The following is a 20,716-nucleotide window of genomic DNA, read 5'->3' on the forward strand; positions in this document are numbered from 1 at the left end:
TTCTGGGGCGGGTTGGGGTGTACTGGGCTATACTGGGGTGTACTGGGATGAGCTGGAGGGCCGTTCTGGGGCGGGTTGGGATGCACTGGGCTGTAGTGGAGTGTAGTGGAGTATACTGGGATGTACTGAGATGCACTGGGATGTACTGGGATGAGCTGAGGGGCCACGCTGTGGTGCGTAAGGGTGTACTGGTCTATACTGGGGCGCACTGGGCTGGTCCCGCCCGGGCAGCGGCAGCTGTGGGGGTCTCTGTTCCCGTGCAGAAAGCGAAACCCCGCGGGGCCGGCACCAAGTCGCGACGGGACAAGTCACGAACGCTCGTGCGATCGCAGCCCCGGCAGGGCAAGAAGTCCTCCTCCAAAAGCCCCGGCCGGACCGCGGCCCAGCTCACCCCGCCCCCGGCCGACGATGGCGGGGAGTCCCCGCCCGAACCCTTGGACACCGGGCCCATCCTGGACGATCTCCTGGACCGGGTGATGAGCGAGTGCGCACTGGCGGCGGCGGCACGGCAGGTGAGAGACACCCCCCCCCCCCATGATTTGGGGAGGTTGGGGGGGGCTGGGAGTCCCGGGCAGGGGTCTCAGCGCTGTCTCTGCAGCGGGTGTCCTTCACGGTGTCGCGGGCGCGGGACGCCATCCTGTTTGTCGCCGAGTGGCGGTTCCAGGTGCGGGACGACGGGGAACCGGACCCTGAGGGGGACGCGGATCCCGAACGAGACGGAGTCTGGAAGGAGGACGAGGAGCCCGAAACCTGCACCTGGGACTCCTGGATAGCGGGCGTTCCCCCCATCGTGTCCCGGCCCTCGGAACAGGTGAGACGTTCCCCGACCGCCCCGGAACCCGCCCGGGCCGCGGGACGAGCCCTGTCACCCACACCGGGTCCTCTCTGTCCCCCGGCCAGGTGCCGTCCGAGGACGTCCCCGTGATAGCCGAGGCTGAAGGTCCGCCCGAGTGTCCTGGCGAGGTCCCCGACGCTGTTCCCGTCCCGACTGTCCACCCTCTGCCCACGGACCAGGTGAGACGTGCCCCGGCCACCCCTCCCTGAGACCCCCCGGGCTGACCCCCAGCAGCTCCGGGGCCATGGGACACCCGGTGTCACCAACACCGGGTCCCTTTTGTCCCCCGGGCAGGTTTACGATGCGGAGCCGCCGTGCCCGGAGCCCTCCGCAGCCGCCGAAGCTCCTCCCGCTCAGGTCCCCGACGCTGTCGCCGTCCCGCCCGTGTCAGGGCCACCCAGCCCGGAGCCGCCCATCGCTCCCCGGCCCCCCAGGAAGGGCCCCCGCCTCTCCCGGCCCCCGCGACCCCGGCCGGCTCCGCCGAGCCCGCCCCGGCCCCCGGCTCCGCTCCCGGCCAAGCCCCCGAAATCGCCAGCGCAGGGACCGCAGGGGTCCCTGGAGGCCACGGCGGAGGACGGCGGCCAAGTGCCACCGCTGCCATCCTCCTCCCGCACCCGCCTGGCATCGATCCAGCTGCTCAGACCCTCCCGCGGCAGGGGAGTGCCCAGGCTGGGTGCCCGCCGCGTTGCCGCTCGCTGGGTCGTCCCCGAGGTGAGCGTGGTGGACCTGATGACCGAGGCGGATCAGATGCGGCCGGGAGCCTCGCGGGTCCGGCTACCCCCGTCGGGGTCCCGGCAGGTCCTCCCGGGACCCGGGCGGCCGCCCAGGGCCGAGCCGCAGCTGTGTCACCCCTGGCTGGCCTCGGCTCGGCTGGCGCCCGGTGTCACCGTGCGCTGGGGCGGCAGCGAGCGGCGCGGGCCGGCCGTGGAGGGGCGCGACCGTCAGGGGGACGGGGAGCAGAAGGAGGAGGCGGCGGTGAGGAGAGCTGAGCAGCAGCTGAAGCCCATCCTCCCCTACCCGGAGTGCCGGATGTCAGAGCACGAATGAGAGAAGCACCTGGAAAACCCGCTGGGAATGCGGCAGCTCCGGGGGCTGCCGCTCTCGGGGGATGTCTCAGCTCCGGGGGGTTCCTCCTCCACCGGCGCCGGGGCTGGCACCGGGCACGGCACCGCGCGGCGCCCCCGGAGCTCGGGGCTCTTTGCCAGCGCTACTGAAGAAAACAAGCAAATAAAAAACCCTAAAATGAGTTTTCCCCACTCGGCCGGGGAGCCGGCGGTGCCACCGGAGCCGGACCGGGAGCACCGGGCGCTGCACCCGTGGTGCCACCAGCCCCCGAACCCACACGTGGCTCGTCCCCGCAGCGCCTTTGTCTCCAAATGAGGAGTAAGGGGGATGTAACGGGGTGACACGTGTGGCTTCGCCCCGTGAGCTCCGGCGGGACCGGGCGGGCAGAGGCTGCCCGGAGCCTCCTCTGCCTTCCCGGGAGCTCCGGGGTTCCTCGCCTCCGGGACTGTCCCCGCCTGCTGCCCCACTCCTGAAGGTCCCTGCTCCCACAGGGACGTGCTCCAGCTCCGGACCACCCGTGTCCGAGTGTCCCCGCCCTGCAGGACGGGGACTTTGGGGGGCACAGGGGCATAGCCCCTCCTGTAGCCGTGCCGGGGTTGCAGGGAGTCCGCAGCGGCGCGGGCGAGCAGCCCTGGGGTGGCACCGGGGACACCGGAGTGACACAGGGAGCTTTACACGTGCCCCGGTCACTCCCTGAGTTATAGAGTTCCTCATTAGCGTATGAGGAGTGAGCGTGGTTTTCAGCTCATTAGCATGAGCTGTGACAGCGGGCGCGGTTTTCAGTTCCGTTTTAGCGTGAGGCGAGGCCTTAGGCGCGGCTTTCGGTTCTCATTGGCATAAAATGATGGAGTAGGCGTGGTTTTCAGTTCCTAATTAGCGAGAGAGTGTTTTCACCATCGCGCGCTCGGGTCTTAATTCAGCGCTGGTCGAGGGTCTGCTCTGGCGGTCCTACAAGACGAGTGCCCCCAAAATCAACAGCCCTATTTGTGACCCCACTTCTTGCGCTGCTGCAATGACTCCCTTGTTGCTCAACACCACAAGGGAACATTGGGGTGGTGTCTTGGGGTGACTTTGTGATGTGTATCCCATATCGCTGCCCTATGCCCAGAAATTAATTCTTGTGCCTTTCTATGCCTTTCGACTGAGCCTGAGAGGGGGAAGGAAAACTGAGCAAAACTTCCTCAAAGCAGCTTGTGCAAGGTCACATAGAGATAGGGACTTTTTTTCCAGCTGCGGCAGGGGAGCAAGGAAGCACCCGGCTTGCTGCTTCCCAGTCAGCCAGTTGGCCAGTTGTTTCAGTTTCTTTTTCTCCGGAGAGAGACCGAGAGTTGAAATTTTTTTCCCTTCCCTGGAATTTCGGATTTTCTTCCTTTTCCACTGGACTGCTTCAGTATTAGAACACATCAGGAGGACTTTCCACCGGACACAGAGGGCCCTAGCTCCGAGGAGACCAAAGGGAGGACTAACACTTTCCCAGGTTTTTTCTCCACAGAGAGAGATTTTTATTATTTAACATTATTTTCCTTTCCCCATGTGTTTGGTAAATAAATAGTTTTATCTCTTTCACTTTCCTTTGAGGAAAATTTATTTTCCCCGAACCTGGTGGGGGACGGGTAGTGACCCGCGTTCTCTCAGAAGATATCTTTCTAAATTTGGCCAAACTGGCACAGGTGGAAAGTCCCGTTTTCGGTCCACACCCAAGAAGTGGTTCCTTTGTGATTGGTGCAAAGGCACCGGCGTTGGTTTTACACGGCTTAACGTGCAGGGCTTGTTAACAGCACTGCTGCAAACGTCATCGCTGTCGCTAGCTGGCAGGGTGGCACAGGGGACAGTGGGGTGGCATAGGGGGCATGTGGCTCACCCTCCTGCCTGCCCCAGCCACTCTGCTGTCCCTCCTCAGCTCCCAGCAGCTCACGGAGCAAAGGGACTCGTGCCGTGCCTTGCTGCCGGCCGGGCAAAGGTCCTGCTTATGTAACCTTTGTCCGCAGCCACATCCCGCGCCCAGCCATGGAGCTGCTGGGCACCCTGAGCCCCCCGTGGTGGCTCCTGCTGCTCCTGCTCCTGGGGCTGCTGCTCTGGGCCGTGCGCAGAAGCCCCTGGGACCCCCGCAAGTGTCCCACAGACCTGACAGGCAAAACAGTGATCGTCACCGGAGCCAACAGTGGTGAGCAGGGACGGGTGGCAGGGGTGTGTGCGGGTGACAGCGTGACGGCTGTGGGGTGACCTGCAGGGGACATGGGTGTCCCTTTGCCAGCCCTGGACCCCAGTCCCCGCTTTGGGAATGCAAATGGCTGCAGAAGCAGCTGGTGGCCGGTCCCTGGGCACCCACAATGTGCTCCTGGTGCCCCCTGCCCACCTTCTGAGGCCGGATTCTGCCTCGGCCCTATTAATGACTGAGAGACAAGGCCACCGCGCCACTGGCCACCACGGCCACCATGTCACACCAGGGATGGGGGTCACTGCCCACACCCGTGTCCCACTGCCGAGCATGAGGTCGGGCTGGCACCGCGAGGGACGTTGGGACACACAGGCTGGGACTGGGGTGTCCCTGTGTGCCCAGGGACAGAGTGACCCCCCACGTGCTGGGCTCCATTCCACCCCTAGTGCCCATCATGTCCTCCCGGCTGGTTTTGGCTGTGGCAGGGGCTGCCCAAACCCTGGGGACAGTGGCACGGACCCCGAGGGATCCCTCGCCAGGGGGACCTGGCTGGGATCAGCCCACACCCGCTCCGTGTTCCGCAGGCATCGGTAAGTGCGTGGCCATGGACCTGGCGCGCCGGAACGCCCGAACCATCCTGGCGTGCCGGAGCCGGGAGCGGGGCCAGGCGGCCGTGGAGGAGATCCGGGCGGCCACCGGGAACCCGGAGGTGGTGCTGCGGCTGCTGGACACCTCCTCGCTGGCCTCGGTGCGCGCCTTCGCCAGCGCCGTGCTGCGCGAGGAGTCGCGGCTGGACGTGCTGGTGAACAACGCCGGTGTCACCGGTAAGTGCCAGGCCAGGCCCCACAGCCCCAACGGGGCTCCAGCACCGCATCCCGATGCCCCACGGCGCTCCCCGCCCTCTTTTCCAGGGCTGCCCTTCGCCATCACATCGGAGGGGTTGGAGGAAACCTTCGCCACCAACTACCTGGGCCCGTTCCTGCTCACCAACCTGCTCCTGGGTGAGCGGAGCGGCTGGGGGACTTGAGGGAGCTCTCGGGACCCCTCCCTGCTCACCCCTTGTTCCGCACAGACCTCCTGAAGGCCTCAGCGCCCGCCCGGGTGGTCAACGTGTCATCGTTCCGGCACAGCGTGGGCACGGCTGACAGCGGGTACCTGACGGGGCAGCGGCGCCCGGGCCGCCACGACGCTGCCTACGACAGCACGAAGCTGATGAACGTGCTCTTCACCGCCGAGCTGGCACGGCGCCTGCAGGGTACAGGTGGGTGCTGGGCCACGCCAGGCTCAGCCGTGCCATGCGGCACCCTGGGGACATCCCCTGTCCCAACTCCCTGTGCTCCCGTGCCAGATCCCAGGAGCTGCCGGCAGGGCTGGGGGGGCTGACACGGGTTAGAGACTCGCTGGGATCCCCCAAAAGTAGCAGAGCCCCGGTCTGACGTCAGGCTGGGGGCTGCTCCTGCTGCTCCCCGAGGGATTTGGGGTCCCCGGGGTCGCCACCCTGCTAATGGTGGGGCCTGGCAGGGGTGACGACCAACGCGCTGAGCCCCGGCGTGGTGAGCACCAGCATCATGCGCCACTTCGGCAGAACCGTGCGGGTTCTCTTCAGCCTCCTCCGCCCCTTTATGAAGGTGAGCGGGGGCCGGGTCCTGCCCGCCCCGGGGGCAGCGGGGTGGGTGGGGGGGTGACAAACCCGCTCTCACCCCTGTCCCCCTCAGTCGGCCGAGCAGGGCGCTGCCAGCACCATCTTCTGCGCCGTCTCGGAGGAGGCCGAGGGCATCACCGGGAAATACTTCGACAGCAGCTGCCGGCTGGCGCTGCCCTCGGCGGCCGCCCGCGACGCCGCGCTGGCACGGAAGCTCTGGGAGGCATCGGAGCGGCTCACGGGACTCACGGAGCGAGACTGAGCCACCGGGATGTCACCCCTCGGCACGGCGGCAAGGGAGACACGGATGCCGCTCTGCTCCCCCCGTACCCACCCTGTGCCACCCGGCGCTGCCCGGGGGACGACACGGCGCCGGCCAGGTGTGACGGCGACACTTTTATTAAAATGCCCGGCGCCACGCACGCCGCTACTCCCAGGTGATGTCCAGGTCCAGCCGCTGCTTCCTCACGGCCTGCAGGAAGGCGTCGTAGTCGCGCCGGTGGATGTCGGGGCAGCGGGACAGGTCCAGGCGCCGCAGGGGCCCGTCGGAGCCCAGAAGCTGCCACACGGCGCCGGCCGACACGAGGCTCTCGGCCAGCGACAGCTCCCGCAGCTCCCGCAGCGCCGGCCCCGCCAGCGCCGGCTCCAGCACCGAGTCCAGCGGGAAGGGCACGGCCAGCAGGCGCAGGGTCTGCAGCTGCGGGGCCTCGCACAGCAGCGAGGCCAGCGTGGAGCTCAGCGCCGGCCTGTGCGCGGCCGGCACGGGCCCGGCCAGGGTCAGCGAGAAGCTCTGGAGCTGGGGCAGCCCGCGGGGCAGCAGGTCGGTGGCCCAGACTGGTGGTGGGGCCGGGGGCTCCTCGCGGGGCTCGGCCTCGGCGTGGGGGTCTGGTGGCACTTCCAGCTCGGCGCTGAAGCTCTGCAGGCCGGGGCAGCTGGTGAGCAGGGTGGGCAGAGAGAGAGGGTCCCGGCAGATGAAGCCGTGCAGGGTGAGGTTGCGCAGGAAGGTGCCCAGGCCCTGTGCCAGCGGCAGCACCTCTGCCAGTGCCCGGCCGCGCCGCCCGGCGCAGCCCAGCGTCACCCGGGACAGGCACTCCCAGTCCGCCAGCTCCCGGAGCCCTGAGGGGCCGGGACTGTCCCCCAGCCACACGCTGACCTCCTCGGCCTGGGGACACACGGCGTGGACGATGCCCAGGGCGTCCTCCTCCACCTCCTCCAGCTGCCGCAGGGGCAGCGTGAGCGGGGGTCCCTTTGGTGCAGCCCCCCGGCTCCGCACCAGCTCCTCCAGCGAGGGGAAACCCTCGGAGTCCTTGGTGCCATCCAGCTGCTGCGTGTGGAGCAGCCGGAGCGCATCTGGCAGGGCACTGTGTGCCAGCACCTCCAGGTGTGGCAGGGCCAGCAGCAGGAAGGCCACAGCAGCCACCATGTCCCCATCCCCGGAGTGCTCCAGGTCGCGGGCCAGCAGCACACGGAGCGTGAGGCAGCCCGGGCTCCGTGCCAGGAGGTCGTAGCCCAGGTGCCTCAGGGCGCGCGGCGTCACCTTCTTGCAGCCGGACACGTCGAGCTCCCGCAGGTGCCGGCAGCAGGAGCCCACGGCCGAGAGCACCTGGACGTTGGCCTGGGTGTGGGCCAGCCCCAGGCGGCTCAGGCGCGGCAGCCCCTCAGCCAGGTCCACCAGCACAGATGGCGAGAGCCGCCCGCAGCCCCCCAGGTCCAGCACGCTCAGGCCCTGCAGCCACACGGGGAGACACTCAGTGGGGCGGGCAGAGGGGCATGGATGTCCCTCTCATGCCCTGTCCCACAGAGGGTGGGCACCTCAAGACTCAGAGAGGGTGGCCATGGCCTATCTGCTCCTCCTGCCCCAATCCCTCAGCCCATGGACCATGGCACCCCCAGTCCCACTCGCCCCCACCCCACTGATGGTGGGCATCCCCAGCCCCACAGAGGGTGTTCACACCCAGCCTCACTCCCCCTGCCCCACCGACCATGGCACTCCCAGCTCTGCTCCCCCAGAGTGTTGTCACCCCCTGCCTCGCTCCCCCTGCCCCATGACAGGTGGGCACCCGCATCCCCATAGAAGATGACCACCTCTAGCCCTGCTTCCCCAGCCCTAATTCCCCTGCCCCATGGAGGGTGGGCATCCCCAACCCCACTCCCTCTGCCCCACTGACGGTGGGCACCTCCAGCCCCACAGATATTGGCACCCCCCTGCCCACCTGGCAGCGCAGGAGGATGAGGTGGCCCAGGGCATTGTTGGCGAGCGCGGGGCAGGGCCGCAGGCTGAGCTGCTGCAGGTGTGGCAGCAGCAGCAGGTGCAGCGCCGCACGCGACAGCCGCCGGCTCGTCCCCAGCAACCCCAGCAGCTCCTGCACCAGCCCGCAGGCTGGGGGGGAAACAGGGGGTCAGCGGGGCCTGGGACCCCCACCTGCTCCCCCCACGGGGGTCCCGGTGCCCTGGCACATCCCCCACGCCTCACCCAGGTCGTTGAAGGGGCCCACGAGGAAGCGGAACTCGTACTCGTCCAGGTAGTTGTCACTGTAGTCCTTGGCCCAGAGGCTCTGCATGTGCTGGGCCAGGCTCTGCAGGCACAGCGTGGTCAGCGTGGGCACTGCCCGCTGCCGGGGCATCCCTGCAGGGTACAGGGACAGTCAGGGACAGTCAGGGACAGTCAGGGACAGTCAGCATGGGCACTGCCTGCTGCCAGGGCATCCCTGCACGGGGACAGGGATGGACAGGGACAGTCAGGGACAGTCAGGGACAGCCACCATGGGCACTGCCCGCTGCCAGGACATCCCTGCACGGGGACAGGGACACTCAGGGACGATCACCATGGGCACTGCCCGCTGCCAGGGCATCTCTGAGACAGGGACAGTCAGGGACAGCCACCGCGGGCACCGCCACCCGTCAAAGCCCGAGCTCATTTTGGGCTCATTTTCCGCCCGGTGACCTCCCGGCGCCGGTTCCGGTTTCAGTTTCACTCCGTTCCCGGCGGGAATCCCGCCGCGATCCAGGGATGAACCAGCGCCGGGCACGGCGGCTCAGCCCCATGAACTCCCCCGGGGCATCCCAAACCTCACCCGCAGCTCCCGGTGGACACCGGCGGCTCCGGGACGGGATCCTTCGGCTCCGGGAGTTATCCCGGTGTTCACCGGGACAGGGGACGCCTGGGCGGTGGCGCTGCCTGGTGTCCCTGGAATTCAGCAGGAAGCGAGGAGGTGAATCCTGATGGGATAATTAAAGGCCCAGCCCGACACCGAATCCCGGTTCCTGGACCCGTAACCTCGGAAGCCATCCCAGGGCAGCCAGTGGGGTGGGGAAGAGTAACTGGGATGGGGAGAGGCGCTGGAAACTGGAGAAAGGGAACCGGGGATCACGGGGACATGGGGACCGGGAAAAAACCCTCAGGGATTGGGAAAAGACCCCCGGGACCGCGAAAAGACCCTCCGGGATGAGGAAAAGACCCTTTCAGGACCAGGAAGAGGACCTTGGAGACTGGGAAAAGACCCTGGGGACTGGGAAAAGATGCTCTGGGACAAAGAGGAGAGCCCTGGGGACTGGGAAGAGACCCTCTGGAACCGGGAAAATGCTCTTAGGGACTGGGAAAAGACCCCCGGCGACAGGGAAAAGACCCTATAGAAAAGGAGGAGACCCCCGTGGAGTGGGAAAAGACCCCCGGGGATCAGGAAAAGACCCTCTAGGCCAGAAGGAGACCCCCGGGAACTGGGAAAAGTCCCTCCGGGAAGCAGCTCGGGCACCCAGCGGAGGGAAGGAAGCGGCCGGTACGGAAATATCTCTGGAACACAAAGCAACAACCCCTGCGACCACCCCGCTGCTGACAAATCGGCGGCCGTGCCAAGTCGGGAGCACTTACCGGGGGGTTCCCAGCTGCGCCTTGTCCCGACTGATCCCGTTCCGGCCGGCTGCTTCCTCCTCTTCCTCCTCCTCCACCCCACCGTCCTCCTCCTCATCCTCCTCCCCGGGCCTGGCTCCGCCATCACTCGCCCCTCCTTCTTCCCGGCTTCACTCCGCGCATTGCGCATGCGCAGATAGCGAAGCCCCTTCCGCCCTTACTTCCCCCTCGGGCTGCCCCGCGCCGTGCCTGACGCCCAGCGCGGCCGTACGGCCGCGCTGGGCGTCAGGCACGGCGCGGGGCAGCCCGAAGGGGCCCTGATGTCGGGCGGGGTTGGCGGCGCCGGGAGCGGCCGGGCCGGAGGTACCGGGAGAGGCCTGAGGGGGTCGGGGGGTCCCGGGAATGAGGGGAAGTGTGGATTTGGGGTGGGGGAGAGCGAGAGAGAAGTATCGCGGTGGTGGTGGGATGCCGAGCGTCCTTCGTTGTGGTGGTCTGGGGGTCTTGTGTTGGGGGGGGTAAAGCGGTGTGTGTGTGGGGGGGGGGGGTGTGAGGGGGTCTGCGTGAGGGGTTTGGGGGGGTTTCTGGGGGTTTAAAGGGGTGATGGGGTTTGTATGTGGGTCTGGGGTGGTGTGAAGGGGTGTGTGGGGATCTGTGTGAGGGGTTTGTGGGGGTTTGGGGGGGGGTACGAGAAGGTTTCGGGGTTTATGGAGGGCTGTGGGAGCGATCTGAAGGGGTTTGGGGTCTGCGTGAAATATTTATGGGGGTCCGGGGGTGTCTGCGGGGGTGTATGTGTTGCATGGGGGTGGTCGGGGGTCTGCGTGAGGGGTTTGTGGGGGTCTAAAGGGGTTTGTGGGGGGTCTGTGCGTGGGTAAGGAGGTGATTTTGGGGGTGTTTGGGGTGATTTAGGGGTGTATGGGGGGGTCTGTGGGGGTGTTTGGGCTCTGTGAGCAGTTTATGGGGCTGTGGAGGCGTCTGTGGGGGTGTTTGGGGGGATTTAGGGGGGTCTGCAGGGGTATTTAGGGGTGTTTGGGTTCTGTGTGAGGGGTGGTCGGTGATGGGATGAGGGCGGCGCTTCCCCCTCGGGATTGGGAAGGTTTGATCCAGAAGCGAGGTGGGAATGACTCAGCCCGGGGGTAATTACTGGCCGGGATAATTGAGGGGAGCTCATTAAGAATGGCATGGATGAATATTCCCGGTCCTGGATGCAGGGAAAGCGCGGTGGCACCTTCCAGCAGGGGATTGTGTGCGCTGGGAATTCCGTCAGAACACCCTCCCCCCCTCCCGCCCTCATTAGCACAGTATGCGAATAATTAATTAACCGCATCAACTAATGAATGAATAATGATTAATTAAGGGGTGGGATGCGGGCAGGGCCATGTACCTGTGTGAGGTGTGCTGCTCCCAGGGTCACCCGGAGCTGTGTCCCAGTATCCCGCTGGTGCCATCCCTCACTCCAGGCTGCTCAGGGAATTCCGGAATTCCCGAATTCCCGTCAGGAGGGACCTCCCAGCGCCGTTCCTGGGCTGTTGCACTGCGGATGGGCCCCGATCTCATGCAGCATTTTTGGGTTTCCACGTTGGGTTTTTAAAAATTCCGGGTCCGTGCGAGCTCGTCGGGAATTCCGGGAATGCGTGGCTCTCCCAGGGCAGGTTCTGTGCTGGGTGTTTGGTCACCTGGCCAGGTGACCTTGGAGCGATTCCTTCGTGCTTTTCCCAGACGTGGAGCTGGGTGGCTCTGCAGGGCAGCTTTGGGGATAAACACAAGGATTCAATTCCTTTGCTTTGTTTGAAGGAGAAAAGGAGAAATTTTAATGGATTTCAGTGTAGGAAGGTCTGGATGCTGGCGTTGTCCTGGGGGGGTCACGTTGTGCTGATGCTCCAGAGCCCCAAAACCCACCCAGGAACTGCTGAGGCAAAATTTTGGGAGGGTTTTTACACCCATTCCTGAGTTTTCCAGGGGAAAATGCCTAAAGAATGGAAAATCAGGGAAGGGCATGGGTGGTGAGGATGGCAGGGACGTGGGATCAGTGCTCCGGCTGGATTGTCCCCTGCTCCTGGGGTTTCCAGGGACTGGGGTTTTTTGGGGGGATTGGGGTTGGGTTTTTTGGAGGGGTTGGGGTTTTGATGGATTGGGGTTTATGGATTATGGAATGACTTGCAGCCCTGGCTCTTCCCCCCCCTCCACCCCCCCCATGCCCTCATTTACCAGCCCTCAGAGAGGGGGAGCTGGTCAGGAATTCCGTAAGGAATGAGGGAATAAAGTTGAAAGCTGGGAATTGCTCGGCGCAAGATCCGCGGGGGTTTGGCAGGGAGGAAATCCAGGGATTGCCGCTCCGGCGGCAGCCGCGCAAAGTCCCGCATGGAACGAGCAGCTCCCATTCCCCCCCGAGATCCCAGCGGTTAAATCAGCTTTCCTGGGAATGCTCCCACTTGGAATCAGCCGGGAATCCCGCGGGGCGTTGGATGGGGATGAGCTGAAATCCACTGACCTCCCGCCGCATCCTCGGCGTGTCCGGGCGTTGCTGTGGCTACGGAGCATCGATCCCACGCCGGAGCCGGGAATGCGCCGGGATGATCCCGCGGGGTCGGGGCTGGGAGGGGGCTGCGGGGGCTGCGGTGCCGCGGTGCAGCCGTGCAGGGCGCAGGCTCCAGCGCCGGGTCCTAGCGCCGGGATCCGCCTCACCTGGAATGAGGTCCCGAGGGAGCAGCTGGGAAGGAAAACGGCGATTGGGAGGCACCTTCTGGCTCTGCACAATTCCCTGAAGGGAGGGTGGAGCTGGGAGAGGTCGGGGCTCTGCTAGAAGGGAACAGGGATGGGATGAGAGGGAACAGCCTCAGGCTGGGCCAGGTTCAGGTGGGATATTGGGAAAATTCCTTTGTGGAAAGGGTTGTCCGGCCCTGGCAGTGGTGGAGTCTCCATCCCTAGAGGGGTTTACCGGCCCTGTGGATGTGGCACTTGGGGACATGGGTCAGTGGTGGCCTGGGCAGTGCTGGGGGAGTGGTTGGACTCGATGGTCTCTGAGGAATTTTCACCCTAAAGCACTCCATAATTCCATGGAAATTGGTGTGGGATCCCTGCAGCGCTGGCCTGGGTGACACCGTGTCCGCCCTCCAGTTCTTGCTGTTCCCAAGGGACGTGGCTGAGTGGCCTCATTTTGGGTGCTGGATGTCCCTAATTTGGGGGGAACTGGTCAAGCTCTGCAGAGGGGGACTTTGGAGAAGGGCAGGAGGGACAGGACCCAGGGAATGGCTTCCCACTGGGAAAGGGGAGCTTGGGGTGGGATCTTGGGAAGGAATTCCTCCCTGTCAGGGTATGGAGGCCCTGGAATGGAATTCCCAGAGCAGCTGGGGTTGCCCCTGGATCCCTGGCAGTGCCTAAGGCCAGGCTGGACACTGGGGCTTGGATCCACCTGGGATAGTGGGAGGTGTCCCTGCCTGTGGAAAGAAGGTGAAACTGGATGATCTTTGAGGTCCCTTCCAACCCAAACCATTCCATGACTCCAGGATTCCGATTCAGAGCCCAGGCTGACTTCTGGGGTCCCCTGGGAGCGTTCAGGGCTTAGAGGGGAATTTAAAAAGTCTCACACTCACTCAGGATTTGTTTTGCCGCGTTAAAGACCAAACCCCAGATGCTGGTTTAGGATTTCTCTCCTGAACTCACTTTCCTGACAAACTCAGCTGCTCCCTCCCAACCCCAAAATCAGCTTCGTGCAGGAATTTCACTGGGAGATGTGCTTAAAAAACGCGTCAAAACGCAGGAAGGTGGAATTTTGCTCCTGCTGGATAAACAGTGGGAGTTTCTGAAGGGTTTTAACCTTCCTCCTCCTCATGCTCCTTGAGCTGGGGGTGTTCCAGCTGCTCGGCAGGGGCTGGCGTGTATCCCAGATCCCAGGGAAAAGCCTGGAGCTTGAGAGGGGATATTTATGGACTTCTGTTCTCACTGATGATGAGTTAAGACAGGGAGTTTGGGCGGCAGAAAAATCCACGTGGATCCTGCAGAGCGATGGCTGGAGTGGTTTGTGGGGGGATCCATGTCCTGGGAAGTGGAGTGGGTGGCACTGGGAATCCCTGGAAGTGCGGTGGGAGGCACTGGGAATCCCTGGAGCTCTGTGACACCTGGTGCTTCCTCCCAGGAGAGTGAGGATCGCTCCACCCCTGGCTCGGTGTGACCCTGACATGTGAAGGATGCTCTGGGCTGCTCCATCCCAGTGTCCATCCCAGTGTCCATCCCAGTGTCCATCCCAGTACACGGTTCCACAGACTCGCTGAGCAGGAGTGGGAGCACAAGGCAGCGCCTCTGGTACGTGGTGTTCCTGAGAAATCCCAAAATATCTGGGAAGGGGCAGGGATGGGGTCCTGCTTCCCCTGTGCCAGTCCCCTCCCTGCTCATGCACCAGGAAATTTATTTCTGAGGTTTAATCAGATTTTGGGTGTGTTTCCATAGAAAAGGGGATGCTGGAATTCCTGGAAGGCTCAGGAAGGTTTATTTATCCTGGGGATTTTTTCAGCTGGAGCAGCAGTTCATCCTGACACGGCAGTGCCCAGGTTTGGGGGGAAATTGGGATTGTTGCCCTTGGTACAGAGCAGGTTTAGCACCAAATCCATAGGTTATGGTGAGGGTGGAGCAGCCAAAGCCCCGTTGGAGGTTGGGGTGTTCCCAGAGGGCTCTGGATCATCTCACAGGGCTTTAATTACCAAAGCTTCCCACATTCCCATGATTCTGGCACTAATAAAGCTCCTGTCCCACCTCAGCTGCTTGTCTTGGGCTCAGGATCCTTGTGGGTCTCTTCCAGCTCAGGATTTTCCAGGATTCTTTCCCTCAAGGGTTCATTTTCATCCCAAATCCAAGTAGTGAATAAACCAGGAGATGGTGAGTGGTGCCTGTGACTTTGTTGTGTTGAGAAATGGGGTATCCTGGAAGGCGCCAATGGGAACATCCATGAAAACCTGGGGGTCACTGTCCTTTGGGGTCACCAGGGCCTGGTTTGGAATGGGAAATGGGTTTAGGTTTCCATAGCGATGGAGTTGCCGTTCTTGGAGGGATTTAGGTTGGAAAGTGGGAAAATTCCTCCCAGGGCTGGGTGGGAATCACCATTCCTGAAGGGATTTACGGATGTGGCGCTTGGGGACACGCTCAGTGGTGGCCTTGGCAGTGCTGGGGGAGCAGTTGGACTCAATGGGCTCAGAGGGCTTTTCCAGCCTGAAGGATTCCATGATTCTATTCCATGAATCCATGATTTCCAGCACAGGATTCCCAGAGAAGCTGCAGCTGCCCCATCCCTAAAAATGTTCCAGGCCAGGTTGGACGGGGCTTGGAGCAACCTGGGACAGTGGAAGGTGTCTCTGCCCACGGCAGGGGGTGGCACTGGGTGGGCTTTGAGATCCCTCTGAGCCCAAACCGTCCTGTGATCCTACGAAATTGTGTTTGTGTGGAAAAAATTCCCTCGTGCTTTGGTTTAACATGGAAAACTCTGACTGGGCAGGAGTGTGACATTTGTAATTTTCTTTTTAAATTAACAACTCCTCTTCTGCTCCACCTGGGAACGAAGCCTGTCTGGTATTCCCTGGTATTTTCCCAGTTTTGGGGTTTGTCCTGCTATTCCCAGAGCTCTGTGGGAAGAGCAGTGGGGAGTTCCCATCCTCTTGAGGGGTTGCTGTCTCACACCCCTTGCTCCCATCTGAATTCCTGCTGAAATTCCGTGGCTGTTTCCTGGTTTTTCTTGCACTCAGAGGAAGCTTTCTTGAATTTGAGTGCCCTCTTGGCATTCCAGCCTCTCCTTGGAATCCAATCCCCGCCGTCGCTCCGTGGGCTGAGCACCCTCCAAGTGTTTGTATCCATGGCTTTTGTCCTGCTCCCAGCTGCTCCCTGGCTCTGGGGTCAGCCAGGATGCCAGAGGAGGATTCTGCAGGGGAGAGGAATAGCAGAAATCCTTTAGAATTTAGGAATTAGGAAGAAATCCTTCCCTGTGAGGGTGGAGAGGCCCTGGGTGCCCCGAGAAGCTGTGGCTGCCCCTGGATCCCTGGAAGTGTCCAAGGCCAGGCTGGATGGGGCTGGAGCGACCTGGGATAGCAGAAGGTGTCCCTGCCCGTGGCAGGGGGTGGGATTGTTGGGATTTAAGGTCTCTTCCCACCCAAACCATGCCATGATTCCATGGTAGGTATTAAACCAGTTGAGAAGATTTAGAAAATCTGAATGATTTTATCCATAGAAGGAAAAACCTCCTCTGGAATCATGGCATGGTTTGGGTGGGAAGAGACCTTAAATCCCAACAATCCCACCCCCTGCCATGGGCAGGGACACCTTCTGCTATCCCAGGTCACTCCAAGCCCCATCCAGCCTGGTCTTGGACACTTCCAGGGATGAGGAAGATACCAGAGAGGACCCTTTGGATCCTGAGTGGAGCTGGGATCCCCAGCTGAGGGAAGGGGTGTTTATTTTGGGGGTCTCTTTGTCCCACAGCTGTTGGGACACCCCATCCTGCTCTGAATCCACTGCTTTGGGTGGTTTTCACTTGGTTTTTGTTGGGATACTGCAGATTTTGGCACCAAATGTCCTGGTCGTCCCCAGAACTGCCAGATCCGGGGGGAAGGAGAAGGAGCTCGTCCTCTTCGTAGCTTTTTGGAGAATTTTGGGTGGATTTTGTGTGTGCAAAGTTCCCTTTAAACCATCATGGAGAGGGGAAGCAGCTGGAGCTCCGGTGACCAGCAGGTACCTGGGGTGGCTCCGGTTGAGCTCCTGGTGGTCCCAGTGAGAAAATCCCAGTCTCCAGCTGGGTTTTGTGTTGTCTATCCCAGTTGTGCATTGTTAAATCTCCTTCCCCTGAATGCCAGTGATGGCCACCAGCTTCATTCTGTGGGATGTTGTGGCCTTCCTCTTCCTGGATGTGCCATGCTCAGTGACACATCTGGTTTTTTGGGGGCATATCCATGGTTTTGTCACTCTTCTCCCAGTTCCTGAAGCCAGATTCCAGCTCAGGTGCAGGTGTTGGGTCACTTTTCCATCCTGGAGGAGGCTCATTGGGCTCCTCCAGAGGGGCAGCTCCAATCTCTGCTCCCTGTGACCCAAGGGAACAGCTGGAGCTGTGTCAGGGAAGGTTTAGATGGATAAATCAGGAAAAGGTTCCTCATCCAGAGGGTGCTGGGGCACTGGAACAGCTCCCCAGGGAGTGGGCACATTCCCAAGGCTGCCAGAGCTCCAGGAGTGTTCGAACGACGCTCTCAGGGACGAGGTGGGATTGTTGGGATTGTCCTTGTGCAGGGAAGGAGTTGGATCCGTGATCCTGTGGGTCCCTTCCAGCTCGGGATATTCTGTGGTTGGGGGGTGGTTCCATGTGTTGGGGTCCTGCGCTGGGACTGGACAGTGGCCGGTCCTGGTGGCTCCCAAATCCCCTCGTTAGCCTGATTAGCCCCGGGAACAGCGCCCAGAAGAGGGGTGAGGGCGTTAATTTGGGATCCGTCAGCTCAGCCAGGAACAATGGGACACAATGGGACACAATGTCACCTGTCACAGCCAGGCGCAGGGCAATTAATGATCATTAAAGCCGCCCATAATTAACCCCTTGGGCTCCATCCACCCACACGTGCTGCTCACCTGTACCTGGAGACTTGGGACAAACCCTGCTCCAGGGCAGGGCTGTTTTTCCTCAAAATTTCTCCATGAAGGGAAGAGCAAGCGGGACAGGCCTTGTCTGGCGTCACGGCGGGCACAATTTGGGGTGTCCTTGCCCAGTGCCCACCGCAGGGCGAACGGGATGAGGCCCGGAGTGTCGCGGGGTGGCCGTGCCGGTGGCCGCGCCGGTGGCTCCTGCGGGGAGCTTTAGGACCCAGCGAGCCGCCGGCGCGGTGACAAGTCTGGAGCGGCACTGGCGCAGAGTGGCTCCATCGGCAGCGCTGGAATTCTCTGTATCCCTCCCTCGGAGCATCCTCGCCCAGAAAAGGGCTTCCCTCCCTCTCGTACCGCCCGGCAGAGCCTCGGGGGAGGGGGGGGTGGGGGGCGCGGGGATGCTGGGATCGGCCGGGACGCTGGGAAGCGCCGCTGGATGCTGCCGGCCGTGAGCTGGGAGAGCTGCTGGCTGCGAATCGGGAATCTCTGGAGCGCGGCAGCATGGCCCAGGGCAGGAGGCACGCGTCCGGCCGGGTAAGGGCGGGGGTGGGGAGGGGGGCCTGACTCAACAGCTCCTGGCTCTGCCGGGTCCTATCGCGACAGATCGCGACGCTGTCGCAGCGAAAATAGCTGGGTTTTGTAGGGAAATCTCGATTGTGCTCCCTGCGCTCCCGTATCCCTGGAATGTGGCACCTCCCTCGCTGACAATAATGCCGGGAGGGGAGGTGGATGCTCCGGCTTGCACCGGGGCCGGCGCTTTTGGGCGGACTTACCTGCCCGTGTAGGTGATTACCCCAATTCATTACCGCGATTAATTACCCCGGCGGCCGAGCGGCCGCTCCGACTCAGCCCCTTCCCGGGGCTCCGGCGCAGCCTTGCCGGGGCTGCTCAGCACAAAGATCCCGGCGTGTTTTCCTGCCTGCCGCGGGCTCCCCTCCCTCCGGGCCGGTTTTCCAGGCGGCACGGAGCGATCCCGAGCTTCCGCGGGCCTGGCAAGCGCTTCCAGGTTTTTCCGTATTGCAGCTACCCCTGGGCTGTGCGGTGCCAGCGGCCCCCCGGGCCAGGCCTTGCCCGGGACTTTCTCTCCCTGTCGCTGTGTCCCTCTGTGGCCGCCGCCGCGGTGACATTGTGTCCCAGACCCCGCCGGGCACTGCCAGCACGTTTGGGCCTGGCTGTGCCAACTCGGCAGTGACTCTGGCATGGAGCCGGGGTGGGCAGAGCCTTCCCACCGCTCCATGGGACCCCCAGACCCTCCGTGGGCACCGTGTCCTGCCCGCTGTGGGATACGCCAGGCCCGGAGCCGGTGGGATTTGGGCTGTGGCCAAAGGGATTTGGCTGCGGAGGGAGCAGCTCGGGAAAACTGGCCAGCCTGGAGCCTTTTTTGCCCACCCCTGTGGCGTCCGAGTGTGTGTCCATGCAGGTCTGTGGGGGCTGGAGCCCCCTGCCTGCTCCTCAAACCTCCCTGTTTTCCATGGGGAGCTGGATGAAGGGGGTGAAATTCCAACCTGAGTCCTGACAGCCTGGAGGGATTTGGGGGCTCCAAGGGGGCAGGGAAGGAGCCAAACGCTGGCTCCAAGGGCTGATGGAGATGTGGCTTTGGGACTGGTGGCAGGACTGGGGATCCCAGGAATCCTGGGGGTCCCAGGGCAGCGCTGGACACTGCAGGCAGGGTGCTGTGAGCAGGTTATCCCTGTTGGGCTCACGTGGATTTTGGAATGGGCACCGCAGGGACCGTGGCTGTGCCGGCCCTTCCCGGGGCTGTGTCCCTGCCAGGTTTTGGGGACACTGCTCCCGGTGTCCAGAGACACCCAAACCCTTCCATTTGGGCAGCTTGGAGTCCAGTGCCACATCCTGGTGTCACCCAGAGCAGCCACCCTCAGTCCCAGGGCGATCCCTCCTTTCCACAGGGATCTTGTGGCAGCAGCACCATCGACTCGCCACTGACCAGGCTTAAACCCGGAATTCTTCCCAAGTCTTTCCCTTTTCTGGCTTTGTGGGTCACGCCTGGAATTTGTATCTTGTCAGAGTTGGCTGCTCGGGATTCTCCCAAAACTTTTGATCTGAGCTTTGAGTGACAGTTTGAGGCTCCATCAGACTCACCTGCACGGGGGAGGAACACTGAATATTCCCGGGGTGATCCACTGGGATGGAGCGGATCACTGAAGCCCTCGGATGGATCACAGGGGTGACCCAAATCGCTGGGAATTCACCCCCTTTTCAGTAGCTCGGCACCAGGATCTTCACACAGCAGAGCAGTCAGGCTGTGGATGTCTATCATGCTTCAAAAAGGGGGGAAAAAGGGAAAATGCTGGATTTCGGGAAGTTGTGGGGGGCAGAGTCTCCTGTGGTGGTGGCAGTGCATCCATGTGCTTGTCCCTCACCTGGAGCAGGTGTCCCTGGAGTGGGGACAGGCTCCTCCTGGCCTGGTGGCTTCCTCCAGTGACGGCTGCTCCAGAGGCTCAGCATTCCTGGTTGCTCCTCTGGCTGCCCCATTCCCACCACCTGCCCTATGCCCTGGATCTCCCCAGCTGGCCCCCACTGCCTCCACTGTGAATCCCTGCATTTCCCATTTACTGATTTAGGAGTTTATTGCCGCTCCAGACCGAGTGGTGACAGGGCTGTCACTATGAGCGGCCCCCGCCCTTCTCTCTTCCCATGTGGCTTCCCACAGTTCTGCTCCTCCATCCTCTTCCCTCGCTGTCCGTACCCCCCGTTCCCAGAATTCCCGAGTGTGTTCCCCTGGGAATGTCGGTGTGGCAGAGGGGATCCATGAGGAGCTGGCCTGGGAAGCTGAGGGAATTCTGGGCTGTGTCACTGGCTCCTGCCAGGCTGTTGTGCCGTGGCGTTCCCAAAGATGACTGTCCCCATGTTTGTCCCTCCTGTCCACAGCTGGGCAGGGATTGTCACCACGGCCAGGAGGAGTGACCACGGGTGTGTCCATCTCTCCTGGGATGGCCATCGGATCCCCGACCACGGTCACCCGGCTGGGACAATAGCTGGGAATGCCCATCCCACCTGCTTCCAGCTGGGACAGTTTTTCCTCTTGTAAAACCTGGATTAATCACATTGGTTTTATGGGAATTCCAGTCGGGGGTTTATCCTTTGGATTGGAGCTTCCAAGTGTCTCACAGACCAACGTCTGGTTGATTGGAAACAGAAGGTGGAGACCACTTCCTGCTCCTGAGGGATGGGATGTGGTTGAGGAGATTCATTCTGGGCTCTCCTTCTTTTCCCAAGTGCAAAAGACTCGGGAAGAGTTTCCATGAAATCAGTGCTGGTTGGCAAATGTCCGTCAGGGCCAGGCTGGGAGAGCTGGGAATGTTCCCCTGGAGAAGGGAAGGCTCCAAGGAGAGCTCAGAGCCCCTTCCAGTGCCTAAAGGGGCTCCAGGAGAGCTGGAGAGGGACTTGGGACAAGGCATGGAGGGACAGGATGCAGGGAATGGCTTCCCAATGCCAGGACTTGGAATGTGTCACATCCAGTGGATCTTACCGGGCTGCAGGTGCCAAACGGAAATGGGGAGGGATAAAAACTCCTGGTCCAGGAACCCTGCCATTTACTGGGGATTT

General features: G+C 62.5%; 3 protein-coding genes across 5 annotated transcripts in view; 2 read left to right on the forward strand and 1 right to left on the reverse strand.

Annotated features, from left to right (window-relative positions):
* Positions 1-3,907: 3,907 nt before the first annotated feature.
* LOC309573252 (retinol dehydrogenase 13-like) lies at positions 3,908-5,962 on the forward strand (the record flags this gene model as incomplete). The annotated part of the gene is made up of 6 exons (XM_082282015.1): positions 3,908-4,064; positions 4,643-4,882; positions 4,970-5,059; positions 5,131-5,319; positions 5,580-5,686; positions 5,774-5,962. 6 exons carry the CDS (start codon positions 3,908-3,910, stop codon positions 5,960-5,962), a joined length of 972 nt encoding a protein of 323 aa, XP_082138141.1.
* Positions 5,963-6,127: 165 nt separating this feature from the next.
* On the reverse strand, positions 6,128-12,047 carry LOC309573253 (uncharacterized protein; the record flags this gene model as incomplete). Its single annotated transcript, XM_082282016.1, has 7 exons — positions 6,128-7,426; positions 7,914-8,080; positions 8,174-8,326; positions 8,775-8,887; positions 9,569-9,715; positions 9,797-9,924; positions 12,036-12,047. 7 exons carry the CDS (start codon positions 12,045-12,047, stop codon positions 6,128-6,130), a joined length of 2,019 nt encoding a protein of 672 aa, XP_082138142.1.
* Positions 9,875-20,716, forward strand: part of DCTN1 (dynactin subunit 1) — a 49,175-nt gene continuing 38,333 nt past the window's right edge. For 2 of the 3 annotated variants that reach the window (XM_082282380.1, XM_082282382.1), the window contains exon 1: positions 9,875-9,910. The gene's annotated coding sequence lies outside the window, so the exon portion shown is untranslated. Of the gene's footprint in view, positions 9,911-13,683; positions 13,847-20,716 lie in introns of those variants that run through there. The other variant, XM_082282381.1, reaches the window with a different exon arrangement.

Source organism: Coloeus monedula (assembly GCF_965178545.1).
Source record: "Coloeus monedula genome assembly, chromosome: 5".
In the NCBI taxonomy this organism is placed as follows: domain Eukaryota; kingdom Metazoa; phylum Chordata; class Aves; order Passeriformes; family Corvidae; genus Coloeus; species Coloeus monedula.